Source organism: Ceraceosorus guamensis (assembly GCF_003144195.1).
Source record: "Ceraceosorus guamensis strain MCA 4658 unplaced genomic scaffold IE81scaffold_7, whole genome shotgun sequence".
Lineage (NCBI taxonomy): Eukaryota > Fungi > Basidiomycota > Exobasidiomycetes > Ceraceosorales > Ceraceosoraceae > Ceraceosorus > Ceraceosorus guamensis.
The window spans coordinates 325929-338811 of NW_020290002.1; the positions used below are offsets into that span (position 1 = coordinate 325929).

At 56.3% G+C, this 12883-nt stretch overlaps 6 protein-coding genes across 6 annotated transcripts; 3 read left to right on the forward strand and 3 right to left on the reverse strand.

The window, feature by feature from the left end:
• Window positions 1-197: 197 nt before the first annotated feature.
• Window positions 198-2595, forward strand: IE81DRAFT_320651 (hypothetical protein). The gene is made up of 2 exons (XM_025513091.1): window positions 198-789; window positions 869-2595. The coding sequence occupies exons 1-2, from the start codon at window positions 691-693 to the stop codon at window positions 2543-2545; spliced, it is 1776 nt and encodes a 591-aa protein (XP_025372214.1). The 5' UTR covers window positions 198-690; the 3' UTR covers window positions 2546-2595.
• On the reverse strand, window positions 2574-4461 carry IE81DRAFT_309757 (ARM repeat-containing protein). Its single transcript, XM_025512405.1, has 5 exons — window positions 4277-4461; window positions 4020-4174; window positions 3065-3573; window positions 2846-2974; window positions 2574-2767 (listed from the first exon to the last, which is right to left on the reverse strand). The coding sequence occupies exons 1-5, from the start codon at window positions 4337-4339 to the stop codon at window positions 2730-2732; spliced, it is 894 nt and encodes a 297-aa protein (XP_025372215.1). The 5' UTR covers window positions 4340-4461; the 3' UTR covers window positions 2574-2729.
• A 662-nt stretch (window positions 4462-5123) lies between these two features.
• IE81DRAFT_320653 (hypothetical protein) lies at window positions 5124-7350 on the forward strand. The gene is made up of 8 exons (XM_025513092.1): window positions 5124-5291; window positions 5384-5420; window positions 5689-5705; window positions 5795-5807; window positions 5887-6042; window positions 6329-6644; window positions 6718-6779; window positions 6886-7350. The coding sequence occupies exons 1-8, from the start codon at window positions 5274-5276 to the stop codon at window positions 7035-7037; spliced, it is 771 nt and encodes a 256-aa protein (XP_025372216.1). The 5' UTR covers window positions 5124-5273; the 3' UTR covers window positions 7038-7350.
• Window positions 7351-7455: 105 nt separating this feature from the next.
• Window positions 7456-7883, reverse strand: IE81DRAFT_320654 (hypothetical protein). The gene has a single exon (XM_025513093.1). The coding sequence runs from the start codon at window positions 7760-7762 to the stop codon at window positions 7568-7570; it is 195 nt and encodes a 64-aa protein (XP_025372217.1). The 5' UTR covers window positions 7763-7883; the 3' UTR covers window positions 7456-7567.
• On the reverse strand, window positions 7644-10070 carry IE81DRAFT_227623 (hypothetical protein). The gene is made up of 4 exons (XM_025511102.1): window positions 8833-10070; window positions 8252-8750; window positions 7951-8175; window positions 7644-7865 (listed from the first exon to the last, which is right to left on the reverse strand). Exons 1-4 carry the CDS (start codon window positions 9879-9881, stop codon window positions 7791-7793), a joined length of 1848 nt encoding a protein of 615 aa, XP_025372218.1. The 5' UTR covers window positions 9882-10070; the 3' UTR covers window positions 7644-7790.
• Window positions 10071-10797: 727 nt separating this feature from the next.
• On the forward strand, window positions 10798-12870 carry IE81DRAFT_320655 (hypothetical protein). The gene is made up of 2 exons (XM_025513094.1): window positions 10798-12078; window positions 12178-12870. Exons 1-2 carry the CDS (start codon window positions 11275-11277, stop codon window positions 12706-12708), a joined length of 1335 nt encoding a protein of 444 aa, XP_025372219.1. The 5' UTR covers window positions 10798-11274; the 3' UTR covers window positions 12709-12870.
• Window positions 12871-12883: the final 13 nt, after the last annotated feature.

Consider the following 12883-nt stretch of genomic DNA (forward strand, 5'->3'; position numbering starts at 1 on the left):
TCTCAAATTCGCAGCGACTCAAGATCGATGATGAAGTCTGGCCTCATCCAGCGGGTGCATATGTGGCGTACGTACTTCTTCAACTCGATTCTCTGGCGGGTGCTTGGTAGAGTGGTCGCGAGCCATACGATACGAGCTAAATGTTACCCAGTCTCCTTTGTCTTGGTGCTCGACTGTTCGCCAAGCTTCCCTCAGATCACGTATTGTCATTGCTATACACTCCTCCTTCAAGGTCAGTCAAAATCACTACTGTGGTGCTTGCCTGTTTCCAGCGTCTAGCTCGACTTCACTGAGCCGCTCCTTAAGGCGCCTGAGGCACGTTACCGACTCGAGCGACCCAACGACTTCTCTAGCGGCTCTTGATCACTTTAGAAATACTGGGTGGAGGAATTCGCTGCAAGCCACCGCGCTACGCGCGCGGCTAGACTCGCGGTCGAGATTTTGCGCAGGCTGGCACTCCCCGAGGGACCGGTTCCTCGGGGAGAGTCTCGCCCCTCTGTGTTCGCAGACACGTCATTTCCACCACCCGATGGTAGCCTCACAAGCTAGAGTCAGAGTCGAGCAACGAATTAGATCGTGCAGATCGCGATTCGTGGCTACACAGCGTTTCGGATCAGAGTTCAGCTTCGATGCAACGAAGCACAAGGGGCATTGCATTCTGCTCGAAGGTGGCGAGCGAGTGGGGAAGGGATGGCAAGCTTGCTGGAGCTACCTCTGGAGCTGTTTGAAGCCCTCATCTCCCTCCTCCTGTCTTTGGGTCGACTTTGCGATGCTGCCAAGTTGACTCAAGTGAGTGTGCTCCTGTGACACTTCCGGCGTCCGCATCGCAAGCCTGCTCACGTGCTGCTTGTCCGATTGCACAACACAGACGTGCAGGGCTCTGCGCTTCACCGACTCATCAAGACGAGTCAGCTATCTCCGAGCACGTACTCGTCTCTGCTTGTCCGTCGACGAGGCTGCCGAGACGCATTTACAACATGCGACCAGAGCTCTCTTGAGCTCCAGCTGGCCCCACGCGGTTCCCGAATCAGGCGATGCAGCACTGCTTGGTCCTTCCTCCTCCAGGTACGAAGGCACACCGCATGGAGCCAGACCCAGAGGAACACCTTTGCTGCGCAGGGACAAGGTGTACGATCTTTCCATGGACGGAAGTCTACTGCTTGCTCAGCAGCTCGCCCCACGTATCGCGAGGGATGACGACGAGATCTGTGCACCGCCCTCCGAGGAGCGTGTGGAGAGCATCACCGGCATACATCTACCTTCGCCCGCCAGTGCTTATTCGGTCGATGCGAAGGCCGACATGGCAGTCACCGTCTCTGTGCGGAGGAGAGGTACCGATGTTGAGGGAAACGTATTGAGGCAGATTCGTGTGAACGCCATCGAGCTAAGGAGCGGCCGTTTGTTAAAGTCGTTCAATCAGGCGCCGAGCTTGTTCGATCCCAGCGAGGTCAGGGTGGAGGTCCATGGCTCTTCTGTGCTCTTGCGGCAAGGAAATTTGGCTGAAGTTCGGCGACTCGCTTGGCAAGGGGAGGATGATTTTAACTCGGAGATCAGGACTGCTTGGCCCCTCATTTGGGCTCCAAAGGTCATCTCTTCAAGTCAACGCCTCCTTTGCGCACACTTGCTCTCAGATTCCGTTTTGATGCTCATCAGATCCGCTCCGGCCACTAGCGATCACGGTCTGGACTGGGGGAGCACATTGGAAATCTACAATCTGCATCAGAGTCAGCCCCTTGTTGCGGAGATTCGTCTGCCCATCCGGGCCAGACCTGTGCCTGGCTTGAGCTACATCAAGTGCGGAGCTTCGATCGGCGACAAGTCGAATCTGCGAGGCCAGAGGCGAAACGCACTGATGCTCATCTGCGTAGAAGGCATGATCTGGCAAGCCGAGCTCGAGTCCTTCTTGGATCTGATCTATCCTGGCACAGCTTTGGCCCTCTACACACCTGGCCAGCCGACCTACCCGATCCTAGATGCCTCGTGGGTCAAGGCCAACATGTCGCGATTCTCGCTTTGTATCAGCGAGGGTGCGCCCGTCGCAGAGACCAGCGCCTCGGGATTCCGCATGGTAGCGATCTGGCGGACAGCTCGTCAGACGGCAGGTTACATTCGATTCGTCGATCTCACACCTCCACAGGCAGCCGCCGATAGCGAAAGCAGATCTTCGAGGCGCGAAGAGATCATGACTCGAGGTGGTGGCAAAGAGGTGGCCATCTTCAGGACATGGTGGGCGGAGAAGGAACGGCCTTTCATCTACTACGACCACGCTTTCGAGGACTATCTACCAGACCAGAATGTGCAGCACACGTCTGTCATGTTGGATGGTGCAAGATTGCTGCTGAGCTCTGCACGAGCTGTCGCGACGCCTTCCAGATCTGACGGCATTGCTGATGTGACGCTCGGCGAACATTTGGTGGAGGCAGCCGAGTCCACTGTGGAAGCCGTGGTCGAGTCCGCATCTCGAAACGAGGAGGCTTGGGAGGTCAATGCAATGGACGGAGGGCGTGCCGGCACACTGCCTTTCGCTGCAGTCTGGCTGATCTGACATGAGCTTGTCCTGTATCACTGAATTTATGTTTATGCAGTCCTTGACTTCTGAGCAAGCGGCACACTGTGCCTGGAGACAGGCAAGACTGGAATCGTTGAGCGTGTGGAAAGAGGATTCGATTTTGGTTCAAGTACAAGTACACGTGCTCTGCCGTTGCGGCAACACTGTGCGGTCGTTGGTTCTACGCAGCTTGAGCCTGAGACAGGAACTTTGTCAATTCTAGACGCGAAAGGAGATCGCCTGGTGAGCCATTGATCACCAGAGGGAAGGACGCGGTCAAACTCGCTGTAGACTCACGATCCAGCTGCAAGTCTTCTCTGATGACAGTCGCTTTGATGTCATTGTCAACGTTGGCAGGTACAATGACCTTTCCACCTTCCAGCACCCAGCCTGGTTGCTTCGAGATGAAGTTGGATAATTCCGAGCCTGCCAGCCAGGATGCGAGTGATGGAGGCATCAGCGACAGTCGCAGTGGCACTTGAAACGCACGCTCTTGATTCGCGTGCGCAGACTCACCCCTGAGGTTGAGGTAAGAGGCGAGCCTTTCAGGACTGATGGCTCTGAATGCGCCCTTGACGTTGTAAAGTGCCACAGCTCTGATGGCATCGTCAAATCTGGTCAAGCCTTGCAATACACCAGCAACATCCTCATTCTCTGGATTTGCCAGAGCAGCCCAAAACTCTCTGAATTTGGCGCTTTGCAGTAGGGAATTGAGCTTCGCCAGCTTCACGATGAGCGCATCGGTGATCAGACCAGCCGAAGATTGTGTGGCAGAGGCGCTCGAAGCGTCTTTGGACTTGTCAGTCCCGCTGGCCGCGTCTGCAGGTGTCGGGTCCGCTCCGGTGTCCGTCGACTCTGCTGCTGCTCCCTCGCCCTCCTCGGGCTTGGCACTCAGAACGTCGACGGGCGCTTCGCCAAGAAGTGCCAAACAGAGCGAAAAGTCGGTTCTAGGCGCGGCTGTCAAGGCCTTGGCCAAGATCGAGACTGCCACTCCGTAGTCAAAGTCTGCTGGGTTGAATTGAAAGCTGCGCCGCGCACGGAAATTCCGGAGTTCAAAGCGTCAGCGTTCCGAGTGTCTGAGCAGGCATCGCCGTCTCGTTTGCTGTCGCCCTGCCTCCACACCCTAACTCGACGAATCGGCGCCAGCCATGCATTGATCAGATAGAGCTAATAACGTTTCCTCTCATCTACGTAACGGGTAATCAGCCCAGAAACGCTCGACAATTTGGGTATATGTTTGCACATCACTTCGCGCGGCATGACTGCCTGCTGCACTAGCGTAGCGCGTGCCACAACCCACGCTCCACAAGTCCCGCCCACGTTCCGCACCTTCTCGCCTTCTCCTTACCTGCGCAAAACTCCCCAAGAACGCTTGCGCTTGGCTCGAGCCCGCACTTCGACAGCAGCAGCAACAGCAGCAACGGGCCCACCCAGGGGACCCAACGCTGCTTGAAGCACCATTCCCACTCACAGTTTGAGGATGGCTAGATTGGCAAGGCAGTCGTAGGTGCCCTCGTCGAGCTGTTGCTGCAAGTACTCGTTCAGTACGGCGAGGTTCTGAGGGTTATACCTGTCGACGCCCGAGATGATCTGGTTAATGTGCTCCGGTCTGAAGGAGGGGCTGGTCTGCAGAGGAGAAGCAACAGATAAGCACGGGTGAATGTCAGCCTGACGCTCTTCGGACGCAGTCGACGTAGGATAAATGCCGCGATGGTAAAGAGGACGCACCCATTCTGAGGTTTGAGCAGCCGGTGCTGCAGCCAGCGCCGCAGGAACCGTGTCTGTGGTCATTGCTGAGCTGGTGTGAATGTCAAGTGTCGTTGTGCAATTAATGAGGTGTGTGCTTGACCTTCACTTTGTATATACGAGCGACGTGTGGGAGACGCGGTGCGACGTGTATACCGACAACATCGATGCTCAGCTCAAGAAGAACTCAAATGCGAATTCGAATTCGAATGTGAATTGAGCCTTGAGCGTGCGTGAGACTCGACAACAGCGCGCACCACGTGGCTCTGGCGAATGTGTGAGTGATGCACATGCATGCGAACCGCACGAGAGCCGTGAGCGCATCTCGCGTGCGCGCCCGCACGCGGGTGTGTGCGCGCACGTCCGGTGAGAAACGGAGGCCTTCACTGGACCTCAGCAGTGTGAGTCATGAGTGCATGCTGGGTCGTCATCAGCAGGTTCGATCGGATCGTTATATTCTTGGCGCTGGTGCAATCACAGTCGCTCATCGGTCATAGTGAAGAGTCACGTAAAGAGTCAGAGAGTCCTGTGTGCATGCTGCTGTGTGCACGCGGAGCAGCAAACGCGCTCGAACGCCATCACCCAACAACACGCCGTCGCGCCGTCGCGCCGTGGCACCGAGGCTTGCGCCGCCCAACACGCCGAGCAGAGCGGCAGGAACGTTGGCGGCAGAGGAGGACGACCCTTGACGCATCAGCAGCAGCACACCGTCGTGTATATCGATCGAGCATCGAAATTGAGGACCGACGATGCATGGACGGACGGACACATGAGCACACGCGCGCGCGCGCCCGCGCCCGCATGCACGCCTTGCATGAATGCACGCTCCCTCGCTTTTCTTCGGTCGTTCATTTTGACCACTTGGCTAAGGTATATAGGGTCGGCCTACTGAGATCCTCACGCCTTCTCCATCCTCTCCTCAATCACCAGCAAGCATCGAACACATACTTCATCGTAGATATAGACATTCCTGCCCAACATGACTACCCCAGCCAAGGTGAGCAATGGTCACGCTGGCATGAAGCTGCTTCGATCCTGCCTCCGTCAGTCATCGTTGACTGACTCTGTGTCCTCTCGACGCCAAAACAGTACGCAGACGCCAAGATGGTGTTCCTCACCGACTTTGGTGAGTGTTGGGTCAGCGCAAAAAGATCTCTTGCAAATTGGCACGTGTGGCCGCTCGCTAGGAGCCCACACGCTGCGGGCAGTGATCACACACATGTCCGAGGAGATAAGATAGGTGCTCTGGAGAGCATTGACGAAGCGCACACATCGTTCAGCCGTGTCTGTAGCATCAAGACCAGCTGCATCTCCTCAGCCTTGTCGATTTTTGCTTGCTCATCTCTCCTCTCTCTCTTCATCTCGTCATCAACTCCATCTTCTCCGCCCTTTAGACGGCACCATCACCCAAGTGAGTGGCAGTACTTCATCCAGTCAGCTTCGCAGCTCTCACTGACGAGTTGCCGTCCGGCATCAATCACTCACTTCTCATACGCGCAGCTCGACAGCAATGGTGAGCGATGGCCTGGCGCTCTACGCACGTTGGTACACCTTTGACGTGTATTATTCATCCCTCTCTCGCGCCCTTTTAGACCACATGGTCGACACTGTCGGAATGGGCTACACTGAGCGTCGTAAGATCAACGAGGAGATCATCCACGAGCGCGTCTCTTACAAAGAGGGCTTCAGAAAGATGGTGGAGAGCGTGCACCGCCCCTTCAAGGAGATGGAGGAGCTTGTCAGGCGAGGTGAGTAAGGAGAAGCTTGTTGGACCAGTGAGGGCAGGATGTTGGCTGGCGATTCGGGGAGCGAAGTCAAGGCGCGACTTTACTCGAGACTTTTGGTCATCTTGGAGAGCTCAGCTGTTTCGGGCTTTTCGCTCCGAATGTCCAATCTTCCAAGATCGAAGTGTTCTCCTCCCGGTCATACACGGGCTGCTTGGATGTCCGCTCCCTGGTGTGGTGAAGGTCCAGACTCTTGCCCGAGATCTTGATGAGCAGATCGCCCACTGAAATTTGGCTGTGCTACTTCCAGATGTCACCCTTGACCCCAAATTCAAGGACTTCCACACTTTCTGCAAGAAGCACGACATTCCCATCGTCGTCGTCTCTTCGGGCATGACCCCCATCATCCGTAGCATCTTCAGCAACCTGATCGGAGAAGAGGAGGCGAACAAAATCGATGTCATCTCCAACGAGGTCAACTTCACTGATCCGGAGAAGGAGGGAAAGACTTGGGAGCTGGTCTACCGTCACCCAGACAGCCACTTTGGACACGACAAGAGCCTGAGCATCTTGCCCTACCGCGAGCTGCCCAACCCTCCCCTCCTCTTCTTTGCCGGTGACGGAATGTGCGTTCCTTTGAGATGCTCAGTTCAAGTACCTGGAATTTACGCTTCGCGCTTTTTTTCCTTGCTTCTCCAGCTCCGACATGTCCGCGGCACGTCACGCCGATGTGCTCTTCGTTAAGGACAAGAAGGACAATGGTGAGTCTGCCGTTTGTCATGACTTGCAAGGATCTGCATAGATTGCATTTGCCTTCCTCAGCTGGCACTATCTCACCTTGTGTCTCTCTTTTCCACATCCCCGCAGACCTGAAGACTTACGTCGACAAGTACAAAATCCCTTACACTCTCTTCAAGGACTTCAGCGTCGTTCAAGACCTCGTCGAGAAGATTGTCAGCGGAGAGACTCCTATCGACAGCTTGCGCAAGGCCAAGGACGCCAGTGCCAACGCTCCATGAAGGAATACTGTCGTGCATTAGCCACCACGGCTGGCCAAGTCCCGTCAACTTTCAGCAAGCACGGAATCCTCATAATAGAACACCCTTGGGTTTATTTCCGAAGAAGCGTTAGCGCTGCGTCGTGCGTTTCACGAATCTGCGATGCCGATCATGTGGCAGTAGCCAGGGGAAAGAGCATAAAAGACGAGGAAGTATGATACATGGTACAGCTGGATGGAGAGGCGAAGGGATACTGACAAGTGGACAAGGCGCGCGTTTTCGCCTCGCTCCGAAAATGCAAATGTGGACCGGGCGTGGGAGGAAGGTGGACTGCAGTCACGTTTTGCGTTGCGCATCGCAAAGTGCCCTGTTAGCGCTGGGGACATCGCCCATCTGACTCGGCAGCACCTCGAAGGCGGCTACAAGTCCGATGGCCATGTGCTCGCGCAGGTGGCAATGACTGTGTGATTGGGAGGTGAATTGGGCGGGGACAGATGAGCGACGTTTGTCGGCCGGTCAGGGTGCCATCCCGACAGTTTTGGCACAGGGACTCACAACGTCCATAGGCCAGGGAGATCCAAGGTGAGCCTAATGACTGTCCAGCTGAAGCCAGGCACGGTCCACACGTCTCGTCTCATCGGATTTGGAAAGTCTTGCTGTAAATCTAGAGACGGTTGATCGTAGCTGAAGAAGCCGGCACCTGTGCCTAATAGTTGGGGGACGTAGCCCTGTCGGAGAGTCCGCATAGCGTCAGCGAAAGCAAGGTCGAGATTGTCACACTTTTCGCGTGGTCAGAGTAAAGCCAGACGTGTTGCTCACGTGAATGTGCATCGGATGATCTCCTTCGTCCTGCGCCGTACAAGCAAGAGGTGGATGCTTCAGCAAAGCTGAAGGTCACTGAAGGAAGACGGAAATGCTGGCGGTCTGAGCTCACCTCATTGTTGATGATGAGATCCATGACGATGGTCTGGTCGTTCTTGAAGACGAGCTGGTCAGGATATGGCTTCTGCTTCCTCAGTGCCATCACGCTGCTTCCATTAGCCGGCGGCATCTCCCAAGACGTCTCATTGAAGAAAGCTCGGTAAACGCTGGAGGAAGTCAGGCCGAAGGACACTAGCAGCGTCTCTTGCCTGTCCACCTTGTTTGGGGCCGCGATGGGCTGTCGTGGTCGGCATCGTGCAGCAGAAGATGAGCTGAGCGCCGTATGCATCACCAAGCACCTTCAAAAGACTCACGATGAGCGGCACAAGTGCTGAAGGGTCAAGTGACTGGTCGATCTGGTGGTCTGGCACGGGCAGCGAGGCCGTTGAACCTTCAGGTTCGTCGTGCTTCACGGGCTGCTCGTACTGCAGCACCATCGCCTGCTCCTTGATCAAGTGCTCCGGCTCATACCCAAACATGCTATCAGAGAGGTCCGCTTTGATCCTCCACTTCCTTTGCCTTTCCGCTCCTCGATCCATTTGCACCAGCACGCTGTACCGCTGAGCGACGGCAAGGGTAATGCTCTTGACGCTATGAGGCACCACTTCTGTCCCATCCGCCTCCACGACGATCAGCGAGTGACCTTCGATTTCGAAACGGATCTCGGCGAGGGAGCCGACGTTGAGTAGACGTAGACGATATGTCTTGTCGGGCAAGACTGGCAGAGAGGCAGGGCTGTGTTGCAGTCCACCTGCACAGTGGCCAATGCCATTGACAATGCCACAATCAGGGACCGGCTCATCACCTTGCACTCTGTTGGTAGTTCGTTCGTCCGGCACGAAGGAAGCAGAGTCAGTTCAATAGCATCGCGACGATGCGCGCACAGTCCACTCACCCGCCAGGTGGACCTTCAAAGGACATGTAGCCCTCCAAGTAAGCGCCCGAAAGGTCGTTCCAAATGTCGGACATGAGAATCACGCGATCGTGATGGTATCGAGACTGCTGCGCTATCAGAGCGGACTCGGATGGCATCTCTTCTTTTGCACGCGATCCGGCATGGATCAGCTGCAAGTGATCCTTGGGATCGTGAAGTATGAGAGCGCCGTATAAGCCGTCGCTGTATTGACCTTCAAAGTGCGCGTGCCACCAATACGTCCCGCTGGTCCTGACTGTCCACTCGTAGGTGAAGGATGCACCGGGTGGAATGGGACACTGGGAAACACCGCTGGTGCCGTCCATGTAATTCTGACCTGCACCCGACAGGGGCTGACCGTGCCAGTGAATGGCAGTGCCATTCATCATCCGGTTCTCCACCCTCACCACGATCCTGTCGCCTACGTTGGCTTCTATTGTGGGTCCGGGCGAGTGTCCGTTCACGACCAGCATGCGCTTGGAGACGCCGGCTGGAGCAGCGATCACTTCGGAGATGGTCCAGTCGTACGTGCGCGTCCGCACGGCTTGGCTCACATCCCACTCGCTACCGCTCGCTCCGAGTTGAAAGACGGAAGGGTCGACGAGGGCGTCGATGGGGCTGAAGGAGGTCGCATTCGCAGAGCCTTCAGCTTCAATTTCCACAGCGGGCTTGGCTGCCTGCGCGGATCTGTTGGAGTTGCTCAGCAAGGCGAGGAGGAGCGTCAAGAGCAGTGCGGCAGGGACTACGATGACGCAACATCTCCGAGTCGACCTGCTGTGCGCTCCCCGCCTCCCTTTGCGAGGCGATCCGTCGCTCCGATGCGCAACGAAAATGCCCTCCGCACCGCCTCTCAGCAAGCTCTCCTGCGCTTCTTCGTCCGCACCGGCTTCAACACCGCGCCCCACACGCTCCGCTTCGCCATACCTCTGCACAGCCGGCTCGTCGCCTTGCATTTCCATCGACCATGCCATGCCCTCTCCATCCTCCGCCTCCGCCTTCTCGTTGGCGTCGTACCCCGAGTACAGCGGCATCGTACATCGAGAGGTGTCGATGGGGTGCGGAAGCTGATGGTCGCGCTTCCCTGATTGCTCTGCGGTGGATTGCCAGCACTGACGATGCAGCCAAGTGACAGTGTGTGCACGGGTGGAGAGAGAGAGCAGTGAAGTTGGTGGCCGTGCTATCGTGCAAAGCAGATCTCTGTCGTTGTGATCCTCTCACTTCTGCGACTGCGCACTGTGACCGTATCTTGCGCTGGATCCTCGATTTGAAATCTTGATGCGCTTGCATGCTGCCCAGCCTGCTGCTCTGCTCTCTCTGCAGCTCGACGTAGAGGCACATACAATACATGCCTTCATCAGTATCACGACTCACGAGTCTGAGTGCCGCGCGGCGGGCCAGGAAGAATTAGCGTCGGAGCCGGCATGCAGCAATATGTGAATGAACTTGCACGGCTTTGATTCGTGTTCTAGTAGTGATGCTGCTTCGTGATTATTGATGATACATATGCTGCAATGCATGCTGCTGCAAGCGCTGATCCGCAAGCCGGCGGCGCAAACGGAGCCGCAGGAGGAGACGCCGCTGAAACTTGTGCACGGCTCACGAACCGCACACTTACCGATAGCTCTGGGCAGCTGCTATAATCACGAATGTGCTGCTGCATATATATGCTGTCCGCGCAACTTGGTTGTCCTTGCGCGGGGGCGAGCTTCACACTTTGGCGGCTGAGCTGCTCGATCGATCTGCTTCGGCCTTGCCGGCGAAATAGAGCGCTTGCATGCTGCAGCAGCCTTGAAAGGATGCGCTAGGGAACGTGTTTGAGCTCGCCAACGGCCGAGACCTGTGTGCGTTGCACTTGACTCACCCCAGCCTTCCTGATGTGAACGCGAATGCTGATCAAGCGAGCGCAAGCTGTTGAGTTCCTGCTTTGGTTCTGCTGCTGGTCGATGGAGGAATCTGACCGAGTATCTACGATCGCAGACTTAATTGCGGCTTCGATCTTTAAGTTCGCAATTGATATTTGCCGTCGGCTGCATGGGGGCGGGGCTTCTCAGTGCACGAGATTCTCACAGCATATTATGCGGCTTCGGAGCACGTTCTTCTGAATCAAGGGTCAGGCACCATCAACCCTTTTTACTGCAAAAGACAGGCGCTAATGTGCGGGTGGCCCATGAAGGCTCTCCGCGGCAATCAGTCGAACTCTCAAGCGTCCTTTGTGTCGCTGTGCATGCCGGTACCGTTGCACGACACAGCGAATTATTTGCTCTCGAGACGACCGACCAACGAGAAGGCGCCGATTTCCAAGGCCCGCAAAAGATGATCTTCGCCCACTCAAGCTCTCGACGATCATCCAGGTACTCCCGCTCGCCCCTCCCATCCGATCCCAGCCCATTCTTCTGCCCTTCCTTTCCGGTCAGAATGAGCAAAATGTCGCACATCAAAGCAGCGCTGCTGCCAACGCTCGCCCTGATCCTCGCGGCCATTGTGCTGAGCGCAGCTTCCTCTGCAGTGGCTCAACCCGCCTCGCTGCTGCGTCGCGCCAAGAAGCAGAGCTTCGTTCCTCCCTCTACGTCTCCTGAGGAACAGTCGGATGCGTACCAGGGACGCAATAACGGCACGCTTGCACGTCAGCCCATCGTGCCAGGCAAAGCCTTCGACCGCATCATCCATGTTTGGCTAGAGAATACCGATTACTCTGCAGCTGCTTCGCTGGCCACCTTTCAGCGCTTGCAAAAGCAAGGTCAGACGTTGACCTCTTTCCACGGTGTGACGCACCCTTCGGAGCCGAATTACATGGCCAGCGCTTTTGGCTCCTTCTTTGGTCTGCACGATGACAACTTTTCGTGGATCCCAAAGAACATCACGAGCGTATACGACTTGCTCGACAAGAAGGGCATCTCTTACGCCTGCTACCAGGAGAACATGCCTTTTCAAGGTTTCCAGGACTACGACAACAAGCAAAAGAATTACGTCGACCCTAGCGCTCCAGATTACACTTTCTACGTCAGAAAGCACAACCCGTGCGCTTTCAGCAGCACGTTTGCCAAGCCCGGAACAGAGCGCTACAAGCGCAACAGGAACATGAACGACTTTGCTGCTGATCTCAAAGCCGATGCGCTGCCTCAGCACATCTTCGTCACGCCCAACATGGACGATGACGGTCACGACAGCGGTATCAGCTACGCCGCTCAGTGGGTCGATTGGTTCCTCTCTGACCTGCTCAAGAACCCCGTGAGTGCGAGCCGAGCGGGGCGTGAGAGAGGCGATGGCCGCCACCGCGCGCTAACGCCAAGCGTTTCACTTGCCATGTTACCCTTTCCCCTCGATCAGCACTTTAACTCTGAGCGCACCCTCGTCGTCCTCACTTTTGACGAGAACGAGACTTACGCAGCAGAGAACCGCATCCTGACGCTGTTGCTTGGCAATGCTGTTCCTCAAAACCTGCGAGGCTCCTCTTCTGACCTCTACATGACGCACTACGGCATCCTCGCCACCACGCAAGCCAACTGGGGATTGATGCATCTCGGCCGCGGAGATGTCGATCCCATCTTGTCCAACATTGTTCCCTTTGTGGCCGAAGCTGCAGGTTACAAGGGTAATGCCCAAGTCCCGTTGGAGAAGCGTCCGCTGTTGAACCTGACCGGCGTGACTGCAGGTCCATTGACAGAGACGCAGTATCAACCCTTCTTTGCTCCCACCAAGCAAGCCCAAGCTGCAAACGGCGCTGGAGGAGCCGGCGTCCTCCTCCTGCCCGGTCTGGACCCCAACGCTACCCCCGACAAGGGACCCGCTCCCAAGAACCTCAAGCTCACCGGCGGCTCCAGCTTCTACAGGAGCCAAGCCAACGTGGCTAAGGACTGAAACACTGAGCAAAACCAATCAAATCGATGACCGATGACGCATCTTTGCTTGAAGATTGCCTCAGTCGATCTTCATCTTCCAACCTCCTCGTCGCACTTGCGCGCAAGGTAGACCACTTGTGACCGGCAGCTGACAATGGGATGCAATTGCCATCGTGAGCAGCACTGTCCTGTGC